Below are 17,058 nucleotides of genomic sequence, written 5' to 3'. Positions count from 1 at the left end.
TTTTAGCTCCATCATTCTCAACCATCCTGGGGGGATTGTGTTCTATTTTGACCTCGGGAGTTCCAGGCCATACTCGACAGAGATGTTCTTGTATATTATGCTGGCCACTTGGTTATGGCGTTCCATGTATGCCCTGCCTGGTAGCATGTTGCACCCTGCTGTTATGTGCTGGATTGACTCCAGGGCATCTTTACACAGCCTGCACCTGGGGTCTCGCCTGGTGTGATAGACCGCAGCAAATATTTTCTGGCACAACTTCACCTACTTCCGAGGTGCATGGAGACGATGAGAAACTCACAATGCAGGGGCTCCAGCAACACTTAAAAGTAAAGAGGAACAACTTTATTAACTGACCAACGCGTTTCAGCTTGTGGCCTTTGTCAGGGTCATCATCTGGTGTGGTAGACCCCAGCCTCTAAGATAAGATAAGATAAAATCTTTTTGTCTTTTGCCCTTCTCCCCCGTCCCTCTTCTCAGCTGTTTCTCTTTCCCTCTTTCTTTCTCCCCTTCTTTCCCCCAGTCAAGTCTGTCCCATATTCAGTAAGTGAAAATAAAATAAACAATAAAAGGTGAATCAAATGGACCATTACGGCAAGGCTGGGATGGTCAATTTGGTAAAGTAAATCCGTTGGGCATCTTTCTTTGCCTTTAGACAACAATTCTGATGCAAAAGAGCCAAACGGGACAGGCAAAAAGAAGAAGAAAAAAAAAAAGATAAGATAAAATCACCTTTATTAGTCCCACAGTCCCACGTGTAAAAGTTATAACTTTGTCAGAAAGGAGTAGTGCACTTAGTCTTATTGCACATGTGTGGGTTTGTGTGTGTGTTTGAACAGCCGCAAAAGTCTTTGTTGTGGAGTCTGACAGCACCGGGGAGGAAAGACCTGCGAAATCTCTCCATCCCACACCGTGGGCGCTGCTGCAGCCACTGAAGGAGCTGCTCAGTGCTGTCACAGTCTGCTGCATGGGGTGGGAGATGTTGTCCAACAGGGATGACAGCTTAGCCACCATCCTCCTGTCACTCACCACCTCCACTGGGTCCAGGGGGCATCCTAGAACAGAGCTGGCTTCTGATCAGCCTGTTCAGTCTCTTCCTATCCCCGGCAGAGATGTTGCCGCCCCAGCAGACCACACCATAGAAGATGGCTGAGGCCACCACAGAGTCATAGAAGGTCTTCAGGAGTGGGCCCTTCACTCCAAAAGACCTGAGTCTCCGCAGCAGGTACAGCCTGCTCTGTCCTTTCCTGTAGTCTGAATTATGAGTCCAGTCCGGTTTGTTGTTCAGATGAACACCAAGGTACCTGTAGCTGTCTACAGCCTCAATGTCCATACCCTGGATGTTCAGTGGTTGCAGTGGAGATTGTTTGTGCCTGCGGAAGTCTACCACCAGCTCCTTGGTTTTATTAGTGTTGATCTGGAGGTAGTTCTGCTGGCACCAGTCCACAAAGTCTTGGGTCAGTCCTCTGTACTCCTTGTCGTTCCCATCAGTGATGAGGCCGACTATTGCAGAGTCATCAGAGAACTTCTGCAGGAAGCACTGGGTGGAGTTGTGGGAGAAGTCTGCAGTTTAGATGGTGAAGAGGAACGGAGCCAGAACCGTTCCCTGTGGGGCCCCCGTACTGCAGACGACCCTGTCCGACACACAGCCCTGAGTCCTCACATACTGTGGTCGGTCGGTGAGGTAGTCCAGGATCCAGGTAGTGAGGTGATGGTCCACTCTGTGGATCTTGTGCTCAGAGCTTTTTAAAAAAAATTTAAAAGGAAAACTAAATACAAAACACAAGAGACAGGACACTACCAAAATAATAATAATAATGAATAAGAAATATATAAATAAATAAGAAATAAAACAGGTAAACCTATAGGTTTACCTGTTTTATTTCTTATTTATTTATTTATTTATTTATTTATTCTTATTTATAAGTACCTGACACAGACATGGAGACACAGGGAACATAGGGGAGGCAGGTATTTTGTCTTGTAAAGAGCTATATGTTTAGTATATCTGGCTAATCATTAGTGCCTCTGTGCATAGCCAGGCATTTTATGTATCTGTGCTCTTGATTTGCCCACAGCTCAGACCGATGACAATGAAATTGCTTTACTTTTGCAGCAAAAGAGTTTCGCTTGAATCGCTCTGAATCATCTCTATGCTTTCTACCTGCTAATTTTATGAACACACACACACACACACACACACACACACACTCATGAAATTGAATTTTCCAATTAAATATATTAAAATAGCAGCGATGAATGTTTTTTAACCCCGTGAACCAAAGCTGAAAGTCCTGACTGTAAGTCACAGGACTGCAAACTGAATATATTAAACAGCAAAAATAACAGAAATATTTTGTGTCCTAAAAATATGACCCTGACTCAATGTTTGCTGTATTACAGTAGATGCATGATTACAAACAGCAATGCAGAGTGATCAGGCAGTTATCATTTCTATGAATATTGACAGATGATGAGATAAACATGCTTTCCTCATTCCTCCCATCATGGCCCTCTGTGCCATTTCCAGAGCAGAGCCGTGTGCTCTGACACGCAACGTGAACAGAGAGGCTTTGCTTTTTGAAAAGCGCATGAAATAAGAATAGGAGAGGTTTTTAATCATTGATTAGCTTTGACTGACTCAGAGCAGGCAGGCTCGTTGATAGTTTCTTCGACTTCGGGATTCCCTGAGGAATGTAGCACAAATGAGAGGACTGTTGATGGTACGAGCCAATGCACTCGAAGGTGTTTGGGGACAAAGTCACCATTCCTCTGCAGACCATACACTACATTCACTTATCTGCCTTATGTTAATATCTGTGTGTGTGTGTGTGTGTGTGTGTGTGTGTGTGTGTGTGTGTGTGTGTGTGTGTGTGTGTGTGTGTGTGTGTGTGTGTGTGTGTGTGTGTGCATAGGTCCCGAAACTCATGTTTACACCATGAGACTTACATTTTTCATCTGTGTGGTTGACCCAGGCAGGATTATTCAATGACAAATGTATCTGTGTGAATACATTTTGAAAAGTGATAAAGTGACTGTCCCAAGTCTGACAACAATAGGATTTATTCTCTGTTTGGCCCATAGAAGTCTAAAAGAAGGACACATTTAGTGCTAAATAACAGAATTATTATTATTAACACCAAAACTGAACCATAAGCCTCTTGAATGGTTTGTATTACACACATCTGTAATATTAGTCTGATAATCTGAGATAGATGCTCAAAAAGACACCATCAGCAAAGAGTAAAGAGTCCAGTTTAAATAAATGGAAAATGGACTGTCCTTAAATTGTGCTTTTCTACTCTACTGGAGCATTGCATGTATGTGTTCTAACTGTCCTGTTGGCATTTAATTGTATTTTACAGAAAACAAACCCCGCCTTATTAAAATGACTGAGTACAACTTCTTAAAAATCCATATGTACAGAATAAGCTCCTCTAAGGATATTTTCTTTAAAAGTTCAAAAGTGATTGTTTCTCCCTGACTGATAATTCTGGTAAAAGCCAGTAAGTTCTCAGGAAATATAGCAGTATTTTTGACAACCAGGACACTATGAATGTGACTCCCTGTTCGTTCTTATGAAACTTTCATGAGCTTCTTTTGGCTTCTGCATTTTGAGGGCACAGAGCGTGCACATGAGATTTCCTCTGTCTAAGCGAATGGCTTCCTTTTAGCTCCCTGAATACATGTATATAAACTGAATAAGATAAATTAATCATACAGATTTGTCAGACTTGCTTAATTATAGCAGACCTAACAGGTCAAACTCTGATAAGAAAGACAGTCATTAAATGGTTGGTGACACGAAGTGAATTCATTATTTTACAGCAGCACCTTTTTTTAATCATATTCTTTGGGACGTACAGTTAAAGAATGTGATGATATATAACCTTACACTGTATGTCCTGAAAAGCAGGAAGGGCTACTTTTGTTAAAAGTTAAGCCTTTTTCTGCATTTATTTACAGGTCAAATGCACTTTTGTGCCATGCAGAGGTTGTGCAGTTTTTAAAAATCTCATTAAAATGTTCTTGCAACCACAGAGCCACAAAGAGAAAACTACGAAATGCTGAAGTTATTTAGTTACCCTTATTAGTGTTTATTTTAAATGCAGAAGTCAGCTTAAAAATGAGCCTCTAGTTTCATTCAGGTAATACTTAATTCAGAAGTGCAACTACAAAAATCAATTAAAAAAGAAAATGAGTATACATACAGTACTTATCAAAGGCCTTAGGATCTGAAAATAAAGGAAGGATACTTTCAAACCTCATGCAGTGAGATTTGTTTTTCAATTAAGTTAACCCACTGCGAAGAGAAAAATATTTACATTTAACTGTAATTGTTGTGAGCACAAATTGCCTTTACAGCAGCACCAGTTCCTTAGTTTTTAAGGTACTTGGCAGGTGGGATGGTGTAAGTATTTTACAGAACTCACTGTCTTGTCTCTATTCATGTAGCTGTTTAGACCATGTCATCTGTTGCACGACTCCTTATTCTTGTGTCTTGAAGTTAGTTATTTATGACTCCGACTGCATGCTAGGGCTTGTTGTATCAAGCCACAGAATACATTTGGGGCTGATTGTTAGATGAAAAAGGTATCGAAGAACTGTATACAATCACAAAATCACAAAATGCAATCACAACGGTGTGGTGTAGTAAGTCATGAGATTCAGTCGTGAGCTGAGTATGGACAGCTGTGTGCAGTACTTCTTAGATTAGACTTTAGTGAAAGCAGGTAATATATGGACCCGTAACTGTCTGTGGTGGCCCACAATTCCTTCTGTATCCTTGTACATTTTCTTTGGCTCAGAGCAGTATTAGGAGTAGTTGTACTAAGCCTGATCACTGCATACAGTAAAGACAATGAGACAGTTATGACAGAAGTTTGAATAAACAAGATGTATTTTGCACTTTAGTAAGGAAATTCCAAGTTTAAAAAAATAGTTAATATTAGAAAATAGTCTCATTATGACATTAGAAAGAAGACTTTCTCTTGTGGAGCTCGCTAAAATCTCTTTGGGGGGCATCGGTAAGTTTTTCTTTATATCAAACTCTGTATTGTTTTAGCTGGACAAAGTCATGTTTGTAAGAAAACCTTTTGTATCTGTGTTCAACCAAAGGATCATAAAAATCATACAACCTTTGAACTTCAGTTTTCATTTTCAGTATATTTACAGACTTTTACAGACACTGAATGTGTATTTTGTTAAATATTGGCAAAATATGATAGTGTGGTTTGGAGCTTAGATTCTGTCAAACCTTTTTAAGACACCCACAGCTGGGAGCTCCCTGTCAATCAGCAGGGAAAATCATATGCTGATTATACCTGTGCCTTAGTGCAGATATTTTAATACAGCCTCAACTTTAGGCTTGATTTATCCATCCATCCACCTGTCCATCAGTTTTCTGCTGCATATCTAGATGTGGGCTGTGGAGGAAGCAATGTAAGTAGAGAAGCCCACTGCTTATTATTACTGCTACCTTAATGATAATGTAAATGTGGTTCATGCAGCTGTCAGGTAATTGCTGCTAATTAAACAGCACCAACCAGTTTAATGCTGAAAAGCTGTTGAAACTGGAGCTTTAGTGAAATCTCAAAATTCTCATGTGCTTGTAAGGGCTGTGTGCCGGTCTGTTACTGTTGCAGACGACTCTCTAAACCACTGCTAATTTTGTTGGTATTAATTCTTATGTGAGTATCTCATGTAGTAGCTCATGGTTAAAAATATCTTAAAAATAGAAAAAATCCCAGATTTTTGCATATCCCTGTGTTGTGTCTCTACATCCTGGAATCAGCAAATTTTTTGATGTTTTGAAATTTATTTCAAAACATCAAAGAATGATATTGAAACATTTTTTTTAACCTATTTGACCTTTTAACCTCTTTCAGGTGTTTGGGAGTATATCCAGGAGGCACGAGACCTGGTGTGTGACCTGGAAAGTCGGCTCCAGAGGGCCAAAGACAACGTAGAGGAGATTCTGAGCTGCATGAGGTCCTGGTCCACCCCCATATTTGACAGGAAGGAGGGGAAAAAAGACGCTCTGCTCAGTTTGGAGGACAGGACTGAGAGGCTCGACAGATTTTACAGTCTGATTCGGTCTTCCGGGGAAAAAATCCACTTCCTAGTTAAGGTGCTTTGCTCATTGTTATGTGAAATGTCAGATGGGCTTTAAGTTTCACTCACATTTCATCATTTTAAGCAGTTATAATGGAGTCAGCAATTTCGGATTTGAACTTCATTTCTGCAGGACTTTTCAAATGCAGTAAAGATGGTGATTCATTATGAGTGTCACACTCTGTTATGTCTCTTAGTGCAATCGGGCGCTGTTAAAGGCTGAGCCGTCCTCTGAGGAGTGGAAGGCCTATGTGGAGTACATTGATGACACGATCATAGATGGCTTCTTCAACAGCATTGAGTGCTCTCTCAGGTTTTTCCTCGATAACACTGGTATGATTTTCATGAACAAATAATACTCTAAATAAGGAAGAAAACATAAAATAAGTACTTATTTACTGTTTGTTGTGCCTCAGTCATGTTGATGGTGTTACTACTTGCTGTCTCAAAGCCAGAATGTTGCTGGCAATCCTGAAATTAATATGAAAAAAATGCAGCGCTTCTCAGTACTCTGATCCAACAGCACCCTTCAGCCAGCACTGAATTGGACAGCTTCTTAGCAACACGTCCTCGGGGTTTTTGATGTCAATTGGGTGTCCGCCTCTATTGGCTGTGGACATAAAATAATTCTGGACTTGTTAGCTGGCATGAGTTTTGTCAGCCAGTTTAGATGGACTGGGATGTGGTTCAATATGTGATGGATTGCTGCCAGAATGCTACTGTGACCAAACCTTCTACTCCTTGTTCCGCTTCTTCGTCTTTTCCTTTCCCTCTCCTTGTTTGGCTTCAAAAACTCTTAAACTCTTTAATAAATGATGTGACCCAGGGGTAGCTACGATAACAGTAGGTCCAGCATCTAAAAGCTCTGGAATTTAGCTGTTCTTTCCTTAATGCAGTGTCTTGTTTAATGTAAGAACCACAAGTGTCCATTAAAATAAAAGGAAAAGCAGAGCGAGAGTTTTAAAGCAGCACTAATCCCAAATTTTACATCATAAGCTGATCAAATGAAAAGCTTATAGTGACAAATTCACATGGAAATATCAGTGATGAGGGGGCAGTTGAGGAGGCTCAGTCCTTTCAACTTGATTAGGTCCTTTTAAAATTAAGCACTGAATTAGAACGCTAATAAGAACCCAGTGTCAAATCTCATTCACTTAAATATGAACATCAACATGTATCAGGAGCGAATGGTAGTTGTTGATTCTGATTTTCTGTTTTCATTATATTGTAATTAATTACAAATAAACTGAACTTTAGAAAAAAGCTAAACCACAAAACTAAAATGATATTATAATATATGTTGAATGTCCTTAGTCTAAAAAGGCAGTGCATGTGTTTATTGAGTATGTCCATGTAACCGCCAAATGTTGCTTAACAACAACATTTGAACGAGTTATAGTATTATTATTGTTCTGGATTTCTGAGACTTATAATCTGAAAAATACCACACAACACTAAATACATCTAAACATTTCATTCTGGATCCAGTCTTGAAACTGGAATCAGTTCTGAGTAGTTACTACTGAAAGAATGAGGTCACGGACACAAGCATCAGAAATGAGCTTCCTCGAAGCCGGTGGCCCTTAGCGATAGCATGAAGGACTCTGAATAGAGCTGCGTAATAGAGTCTGTGCTTAGACTGCTACCCTTGTGACCTGGACATGGATAAGTAGCAAAAAAGGCTGGCAGGCATATTTCAAAATATCAAAGCTCTTTGAATGTCGAAACATTTTGAATGATTATATAGGTTTACTGTTTAGAACCAGTAGACTTAAGGAATAGTTGTACACAAAGTACACGTGACAGATGTGTATAGAGGTTGTGGCAAATGTTATGTGGCGCGCAACATCATCTATGAAGAGTTCAGTACTCCTGTTATCTGGTGAATACCAGGTCACACGTTGGGATGTTGAGCCCTCATGCCAACATCATGGACTCAGTTTCTGACACTTTGGTCTGAAACGTGCAAATGAGGAGCCCGTTATAAGTTTTGCAAGGCTCTGCCAGTGCGCCTCCTGTTCATCCTTGCACAAGGAAGCACATGCTGGCACTGCTGCTAGGTTGATGCCCATGTTCTGAGATCTTCTCCACACTGTTGAGACTGTGCTGGGAGACACACCAATCCTTCTTGCATAAGCATTCATGGATGTGTTATACTGTGATGGTCAAGTGTTCGTTTCTTCCATTAATATACAGTAAACTTATTTTAAACCTAAGCTTGAATAAATAGTAATAAGGAATAAGCCGGTTAGGTTAACTCTCATTTAGGTTTCAGTTTTTTATTTGACCAAAGAACAGAAGTCACATTTAAACCTTGGAGGAAGTTTTATATGGTAGGTAATGTTCACAGTGCAGTCTCTTTTATAATTCCATAATAAACTGAAACACAAACATACAAAGTGCAAAACACAAACAATAAATCAAAACCAATTCAAATGAAAAAGTAAAAACATCCTTAAAAACATCCAACTGGATTATAAAATTAGAGGCCATAAAAATGTAAAAGTATTCATATAAAGGATAATGTTAATTTTATATTATTTGATTTAAAAGATTGGGCCAACTCTGATTTTCAAAGGTTGAGTATTTATTAACTCAAACGGCAAGAAAAAAACAGCCTGAAAAATCCACGAGAGCCCAATCTGCTAGGAGGCACGACCACATACAGAGTCATGAAGTGTGTGATATGTTTTGGAATAATTCCAAACAGGGGAAGTGTAAAATGTATCTGTAAAAACCTTACAAGGAGCCAATAAATGGATCAACACGGAGCTTTTATAATAACATCTCAAGTGGCAGTGTTCTGCACCAGGTAGAGCTATAAAACTGTGCTCACAAGTAGCATCTTAACACTTATTCAAATCATAAAATGTCTGTTGCATTTCCTTTCACTTCAGACCAAAGAGCTGTCATTGCCCCCCTGTTTGAGGCTCAGCTGGATCTGAGGGTTCCTGACATGGTGTTCACTCCCTCTCTGGAGGTTGGGACTAGAGAAAGTTTGTTTGAGCTGGTGGAAGGCCTCATCAATGATGTGTTTGGAATTTCTTCACTGGTGCCACGCCTCGCCCAGCATAGCCCCTTTCCAAACTACCAGGTACAACTAGTTTCATGCAACTCCAACGCATGTAGCTGGTCACATTAAGATTTAATCTGGACATTTTTCACTCAGACTGACATGGAGGACATGGCTGACCTGGCAGACATGCGTAATCTCATCATGGAGCGGATCCAGGCGGCCATGGCAACGTGCTGCGAGTTTCGCAACTCTCTGGAGCGTTACAGCTACCTGTATGTGGAAGACAGGAAGGAGTTCATGCGTCAGTTCCTTTTGTACGGCCAGATTCTCACCAACCAGGAGATGGAGATTTATCCTGACAATAGTGTCTCTGAGAGTCCACCAAGTCTGGGAAACTTTAGAGAGCAGGTTAACAGGTAGGCATTACTCAAGAGGAAAGTGGTGTATGTTGAATTTTCATCTGAGGACATTTTTAAGTCATATCTTAAAGCAATTCATCTAAAATTTGGATTAAGGTTTTGTTTTCAGTTGAGCATAAACGTAATAGCTTGTTTTTGCTAAACTGCCATCGGTTTGTCTTTGTCCTGTAGTTATGAGAAGATATATGAAGAGGTGCAGGCTCTGGAGCCGGTGCATGTGTTCCACAGGTGGATGAGGGTGGATGGCCGTAGCATGAAGAGTGCTTTGCTCAACATAATCAAAAAGTGGAGCTACATGTTCAAACAGCACCTCGTTGACCTTGTTACCAACAGGTATGGCACCCAAACAACGAAAAAAGTTACAATTTTAGCTTCCATCCATTCTCTTCCACTTATCCTTATCAGGGGAAGCCTGGAGACTATCCCAGCTACCGTAGGGTGAGAGGCAGGGTACACCCTGCACAGGTGACTAGTGTTTCACATGGCTAACACAGAGAGACAGATAGCCAGTGCCACTAACTGTATGTCTGGACTGTGGGTGGAAGCTGGAGTACCCGGAGAGAACCCACACAAACACAAGGAGAACATGAAAACTCCTCAAAACTAGGCCCCATGTGGTGAAGTCGAACCCAGGACCTTCTTGCTGTGAGGCAACAGTGCAAACAACAGCGCCACCGTGCTCCCAAATGAGCATTTTCAATAAATATGATAAAATGCAACTGTGTCCAATCCAGGTAGACAGGCTAATATTACAGGACTTGTTTTACTAGCTTATGGCTCAAGATAAGATAGATATTAGTGTAAATTAAAATAGAAATGCTGATGTTTGAAACTGGTGGCTCATTAAAATCCTGTTCCCCTGTCCTGTCTCCAGTCTGTTAGACTTGGAGAAGTTTATCACAGTGGTTCAGGCTGGGTTGAGCCAGCAGGTGGAGGAGGGTGATTACGATGGCCTGGTGGAGGTCATGGGTAACCTGCTGGCTGTTAAGGAAAGACAAAATACTACAGACACCATGTTTGAGCCTCTGCAGCAAACCATCGCTCTTCTGAAGGAGTATGAGCAGGAGCTGCCCGATGTGGTTTACAAACAGTTAGAGGTAAGGAGCGATGTTCAGTCATCTCCTATTATTTTCAAGCCCAGATTGTTTAGTCTGTTTCTTCCAACTGAGACAGAGCAATTTTTCTTCCTTTTTCTTTGCTTTTTTAAATCTCTGTTTCATGCACTTCCTCCTGGCAATCCATCATCTGTCAATCCTGCCCTCCTCGCTTTTCTCCCCCTCTCTGTATCTATCTCTGCATCTGTCTGTCTGTCTGCAGGAGCTGCCAGACAAGTGGGACAATGTGAAAAAGCAGGCAGTGTTGGTCAAGCAGCAGGTGGCACCACTGCAGGCTGTCGAGGTGTCCGGTCTTCGTCGAAAGTGTGCTGCTTTTGATGTTGAGCAACACACATTCAGGGAGCACTTTCGCAAAAGCAAGCTCTTCAGGTAGAGAATCTCTGCTGTGTATAACATGGTGATTAGAAATAATGTGTCTAATCACACATGAAGAAATGTCAAAGTGTTTCGCATGCTTAAAACTTACTTGAAAGAGAAAGATTGAGCTTAGCAATTTCACAAAAAACAAAACCAAAAAACGTTGAAATTATATTTGTATTCTGATGTAGCTTGCTTTAGCAGCAAACAAAGTGTTACAATTTTATGTACGCTAGAGCTTGGACATTTTTCTGTATGCAAGCAACGCCGTAATTTTCCTGAACATAGATATCTTTCTGGAGGTGGAATACAGAGAGAAAAGTAGTACACAATCCTGCAGTTACAGTGTTGTTTTTTCAAACCTGGGTTCCTCATCCCTTTCAGATTTTTTTTGCCATGCTTGAGTTTTTTAACACAAGCCCCTATAGGATCAAGGGTAGTATTACAGGAATGCAGTCAAGCTCAAATAAAGTATCCAGAATCCCATTGGATCTGGGGTCAGTTCAGTTGTCTCGCTGCAGCGGCTGTGAATCTCCTCTATCGGTTAAAAAACAAACAAAAGATACATAACAACTTTGCTGAAATTTTAATATTACAATTACATTTATTACATATTATCCTGCCATTATTGTCAATGTGTTCATATTTATATTGCTAAAGATACATTAAAGTTACATTAAAAGGACAATGTAACACTCTGGGTTACTTGTAATCTCTGGTTCTTTGGACAAAATGTTTGACTACTGGAGTTGCATTGGGTGACTAAAGCTCCAAAAACACCATGTTTGTCTATGATAGAGCATGTGTGTTCATGACAGACCTTTTGAGCCTTCCTTGGGACCAGAGATGCCCCCCTTGTAAAACTTAACACCAGAGATTGATGTTCCTGGTTCCTTATGGCAGCTGCTGCAAAGGAATGTTTGCCAAACTGGTTTTCTGCTTTGGCTTGCTGAGCGTATTGTGGGAGTGTTTGAGAGTCTGTTTTAGTGCCACTTTGCCAGCAAATGTGCCAGTGATTAGCAGAAGTCTGCAGTTGCAGACCTTGCAATGCAGAATTAGAGTTGGCCTTCGGTTCTGACCTTTTGGCAGGGCTGATAGCCATAGCTATAGCTGTTGGGTAGGGGTGAAACTCATCATGTCTCAGTCATGACAGTAGCTGAGTTCTCTTAGTTGAGTCAGCTGACAAGCTAATGGTAGTTTAACAGCTAATTGCGGCCTGCTAACAAGCTAATGCTAGTTAGATACTGAAAAGGATTTGTGTTCACGCATTAACCCAAGTTACAGAGTTGTTACAATTTCCCAGATTTATTTATTTATGAGAAAAAAGTGGATATTCTCTTAAAATACTGTTGTGCACTACTATTTATTTTATGTAGAATCTAATGTAACTGAAGGCACAAAGATGACAGATGAGCTTATTTCTTCCAATTATTACTCTATTGTCTGCTTCTGCTAGTGCTAAATAAGGGGATGTTGAAGTATAATGTGCCATCTCATTAGAGTTTTCCAGAACATTTCCTGTTTAACTTTCCTTTGGTGATGAAGTTGAGGGAGGACCTTTGAATGTTTAAGAATGTCACCTTCCTAACCTTCTGACTAGATAATAGAGAAGCGTTATCTCGAGGCTCTCACATCCGACAAGGCTAATTGAATCCTAACATAATGATAATTAATTCATAGGTGGAGATGCTTCGTCATAATGTATAATTGTCAGATTACTTATGTGTGTAATTGGTCTCTTAATAACCTGGTGATTATTTTCCCATTAATGTCATGGAAGTCATTGTTAACTGTCACAGCACTGGGACTCTCCTCTGGTTATCCTGCAGAGGGTAAAAGATGAGTTTGGCGAAAACTGGAGCCTTTCATTACCTAAACACGGCGTGATTTATACTGAGTTTGTACAAATGTTTGTGTGTGTGTGTTTTGATGGGTGCCTGTGTGCGTTCATGCATTTGTCCAGGTTTGAAAGTGAAAGCCCCTACCAGATGTTGGATGCATTCCACCGGCAGATCCAGGAACGGGAGGCAATTATGGCCTCTCTGGTGGAGTCTGCCAGCCTGTTTGAGGTCACTGTGTCAGAGTACAGACAGCTCCGACAATGCAGGTAAAGCCCAACGATGGAATAAGAAAAAAATAAACAAACATCACAAGACACTGATACATTTAAAACTAATTTAGAGTCGTTAATTTAACATAGATGCTCTCTTGCATTCAGTATCTGAGCTGTTTCATGTTAGATTAATCAACTTTGTGCTCTGTTTCATTCTCAAGGCATGAGGTGGTTCTCTTGAAGGAGCTGTGGGACATGATCACCATGGTGGAATCCACCATGACAGCATGGAGGACAACTTCCTGGAGAGAGATCAACGTGGAGGACATGGAACTGGAATGTAAACGTTTTTCCAAAGAGATTCGCATTTTGGATAAAGAGGTGAGAGGAGAGACGTGAAGTCAAAATACTTATGATCCACAAAATCTCTTTTTCAAACATCCAATATGGGAATTTTACTGATGCTGAATTGGAAACAATCTTTGCATACTTCACATACTAATTTAAGCCTTGTATTTAATAAACAGAATTTTTTCAGTGCTCAACTGTGATCAAATTTTCCACCTCACACAGCATGATGCTGCAAACAGCAGTGAAACATTTGGTGACCTTACTGACAAGTTCAGCTCTTCATCTAACATATCGCTCTGACTCCCTGCTCAAACCAGCGTGGTATGTCCTGAGATTTGATTTTCACCGGGTGTAATCCATATGCTTGAACCAATGACTTGGTGGTGTTCCAGGGTAGGATAACAGAGCCCTCTTTTCCAGTTCTTCCATGTATAAGTTGGCCACAATGGATCAAACTGACCGTTGTATGTGAAATATGTGGAATGACGACACAGATCCAATAGCAGACACATTGGTCGGTGCTGAGAGTGATCCCGTTGCTGAGGCTGGGGTCATCCTGTAATCTCTTACAAACTGCCTCAGTGACTGGAGCACAAGTTGAACATCATACTCTCACTTTTCAAAAACAAAATCCAAGGTGTTCTGGATGTGGTGTTCAGAGCTGCCAACCAACACGTTGAGGATCGAAGTGAGAAACTTTGAGATGAATTAGGTGACTGAGTTACAGATATGTGTGTAAACCATACAGACTTGGTGTAGCTTACCCCTGGGTATAACCTGTGGTATCAGGTCCAGTCAATAGCATTGTCTTGTTCTGACTGCCTCAGACATTCTGTCGTCTTGCATTGTATTTCTTGTAACTATTTCCTAATGAAAGTGGACTTTGGATTGGTGGGTGCTTTTAATATGAAGATGCAGTAGTAAGAAATCCTCAGGCTGTGGTAATGTCACAGCAGATGCCGTGTTCATCCATTCATCTCTTTCCTTAACCAGTCATTCAAATAACAGTTGCGGGGGGCAGGAGCCTATCCCAGCTAACAAAGAGCGGGAGTTGCGGTTCTTCTAGCACCGATCATCAGTCAGTAACACATTATAAACTTGGCCAACACATTCATCCTCACATTCACACCTACAGATAATTTAAGATCTCCACAGGAAATATATAGATGTGTTGTACGTAGCAATTGAATATATACTTACAGTGCTGTTGTATCCATGTCCATAGAGTTTTCTTTAGCATAATACTGTAAGGACACAGTAAATAATAATACTGTTAATGTAAATTTGTACATTAGGCCCACAGGAATATAAAGCAGCAATAAAGAATGGAGTGAAATCAGGCATTTAAGGATTTCAATGTCTTGCTCAAAGTAAAAAAAGTACAATTCAGAATAAATCCTGAACTGCTGTTTAAAGCTGCTTTCCTCTGTCCTAAACATGTGGCCTTGTGTGTGGCAGGTTAGAGCGTGGGAGGCCTTCACAGGGTTGGAGAGCAGGGTGAGGAACCTCCTCACCTCCCTCCGGGCTGTGGCAGAGCTCCAGAATCCAGCCATACGATCCAGACATTGGCATCAGTTAATGGCCGCTACTGGAGTCCGCTTCACCATGGACCAGGTTTACAGCTTATTCTAATTTTTAAAAAACCCAACATGTTGTGGAGTTTCATTTAGAGTATTTTAACATTATTATCACACTAGCTGCAGTATTTTTTTTATTCAGGTCCAAGCAGATGTGGTAATATTTTAATGGAGGTTCAAAAGGGGGTTCTTACACACATAAGCAAATTCATTTTTCAGCTCCTCTTTGGGGTAGTTTGTGCTGCAGAAGTTAAGATGATAGGTTTTTACAGCTTTTAAGTCTGTACAAAAATGTATCACAGAGGCTAACTGATCTGCTTTGATCTTTTTTTAATATATAGATTTATATAGCGCTAGCTTTGTAAGGCTCTGACAGATTCCTCTCTCATACACATTCAGCTGGCTACAGCAGGGATTTGCTCGACTACCATCAGAGATGGTCTACAGCTGCTAATCTATTCTGACAAAGTAGCATCAGCAGCATCACCACTGCACCTGCACTTTTATCCCTGCACTTTTTTAAATGAAACACTTTTTTTTTTGCATAAACATTTGTCAGTGTCATCTGTCACATATTAAAAACTGACCAAATGTGCCATCTCATTTGTTTTTTCATACTATTACTTATTTAATAAATTAATCCAGATTTAATTGTATAGTATGATTTTAGAGCAACAGTCACCTCAATACCCTTTATATTGAAAGATAAAGACCCTGCAATATTAGATAGAATAACCTATCATAACTATGACATAATCCTCCATGAGCAGCACGAGCAGCAAGAAGCCAACGAATACTACCGAAGCAAAACTAACATTTTCTTCACTTTTTTTAAAGAAAATTCTAGCAGCTATTCTTGAGGTACTGCTGACAAAAGAACTGCGGGCAGCTCAGTTCCTGGTCCGTGGCTCTGTTGTACAGTGGCTAGGCTCGGCACTCAGCACGGAGCTTCCTGTTTTAAACCTTAAATGGGGCCTTTCTGTGTGGAGTTTCCATGTTCTCACTGTGGTTTCCCAGTGTTTCCTTCGGGTACTCCAGTGTCCGATCCAAAAGCATGTTAATTTAATTTGTGATTCTAAATGAGCTGTGGCTGTGAGTTAGATGCAGTCCTTTAAATAGGTCTAAAGTGATTTTTAGTGGTCAGTGAGACTAAAAAAGGCTGTGGGTGATAAGAGGTCAACATTATAGTCTGTGAGTAACTAAGTAACCTTTGCTTACAGGTAACATACATGTCTACTTGTAGGTGACAGAGTTTGTGCAGTTAACCCTTGTTCATTATAAAAAAATGGATGTCTGCTTTTGATAAATATGTATGTCCATGTTACTCTGAAACTAGCTAGTATTCACTGTTACTATGACTTTAATATCACCAGATTTGAGTTCTGGGTATTGTGACATAAGCAGTGACATGGCTGTCTGTGAGCAGGAGACCACTCTGGCTGATCTGCTGCAGCTCAACCTGCACTGCTTTGAAGACGAGGTGAGAGGGATCGTAGACAAGGCTGTTAAAGAGATGGGGATGGAGAAAGTCCTGTCTGAGCTCAACTCCACATGGACAGGTACAGAAACATGAATTTTTAACTTCTAACAGTGAATTTTAATTGTTTTTTTTTTTACCTGCTTATGATGTTCTGATGGACTTTATTGCAGGTATGCAATTCCAGTATGAGCCCCACCACAGGACCAAGCTCCCTCTGCTCCGTGCAAATGAGGAGCTGATTGAGACGCTGGAAGACAACCAGGTCCAGCTGCAGAACCTTATGTCATCCAAGTATATCGCACACTTCCTGGATGAAGTATCTTCATGGCAAAGCAAGCTATCTGTGGTCGACTCCGTCATCTCCATCTGGTTTGTGGTTCAGCGGACTTGGAGTCACCTGGAAAGCATCTTCCTTGGCTCTGAGGACATTCGCTCACAGCTGCCTGAGGTTACACACCAAACACATACATACACACACACACACACACACACACACACACACACGCACACACACACAGTTCATACAGTTATATATTTCAGGTATCCGTCAGTGTCAAGCTTATATACATGCAAGCCTCA

General features: G+C 40.7%; 1 protein-coding gene across 1 annotated transcript in view; it reads left to right on the top strand.

The window, feature by feature from the left end:
- dnah9 (dynein, axonemal, heavy chain 9) overlaps nucleotides 1–17,058 on the top strand; it is a 179,360-nt gene that overhangs the window by 18,616 nt on the left and 143,686 nt on the right. The window contains exons 15-26 of the mRNA XM_086304951.1: nucleotides 5,886–6,127; nucleotides 6,309–6,444; nucleotides 9,009–9,205; nucleotides 9,281–9,543; nucleotides 9,718–9,879; nucleotides 10,421–10,643; nucleotides 10,864–11,030; nucleotides 12,982–13,125; nucleotides 13,293–13,452; nucleotides 14,881–15,036; nucleotides 16,426–16,558; nucleotides 16,650–16,927. Of these exons, the coding sequence (XP_086161077.1) occupies nucleotides 5,886–6,127; nucleotides 6,309–6,444; nucleotides 9,009–9,205; nucleotides 9,281–9,543; nucleotides 9,718–9,879; nucleotides 10,421–10,643; nucleotides 10,864–11,030; nucleotides 12,982–13,125; nucleotides 13,293–13,452; nucleotides 14,881–15,036; nucleotides 16,426–16,558; nucleotides 16,650–16,927 (2,261 nt within the window). The remainder of the gene's footprint in view (nucleotides 1–5,885; nucleotides 6,128–6,308; nucleotides 6,445–9,008; nucleotides 9,206–9,280; nucleotides 9,544–9,717; nucleotides 9,880–10,420; nucleotides 10,644–10,863; nucleotides 11,031–12,981; nucleotides 13,126–13,292; nucleotides 13,453–14,880; nucleotides 15,037–16,425; nucleotides 16,559–16,649; nucleotides 16,928–17,058) is intronic.

The sequence above is a fragment of the Aulonocara sp. 'chitande type north' Nkhata Bay genome, linkage group LG8 (assembly GCF_057382095.1).
Source record: "Aulonocara sp. 'chitande type north' Nkhata Bay isolate Kocher_YH1m ecotype deep benthic linkage group LG8, A_spYH_male_GT1.1, whole genome shotgun sequence".
NCBI classification, from domain to species: Eukaryota; Metazoa; Chordata; class Actinopteri; order Cichliformes; family Cichlidae; genus Aulonocara; species Aulonocara sp. 'chitande type north' Nkhata Bay.
Note: the sequence above shows the minus strand (reverse complement) of the source record. Positions and strands in the feature narration are given on the sequence as shown.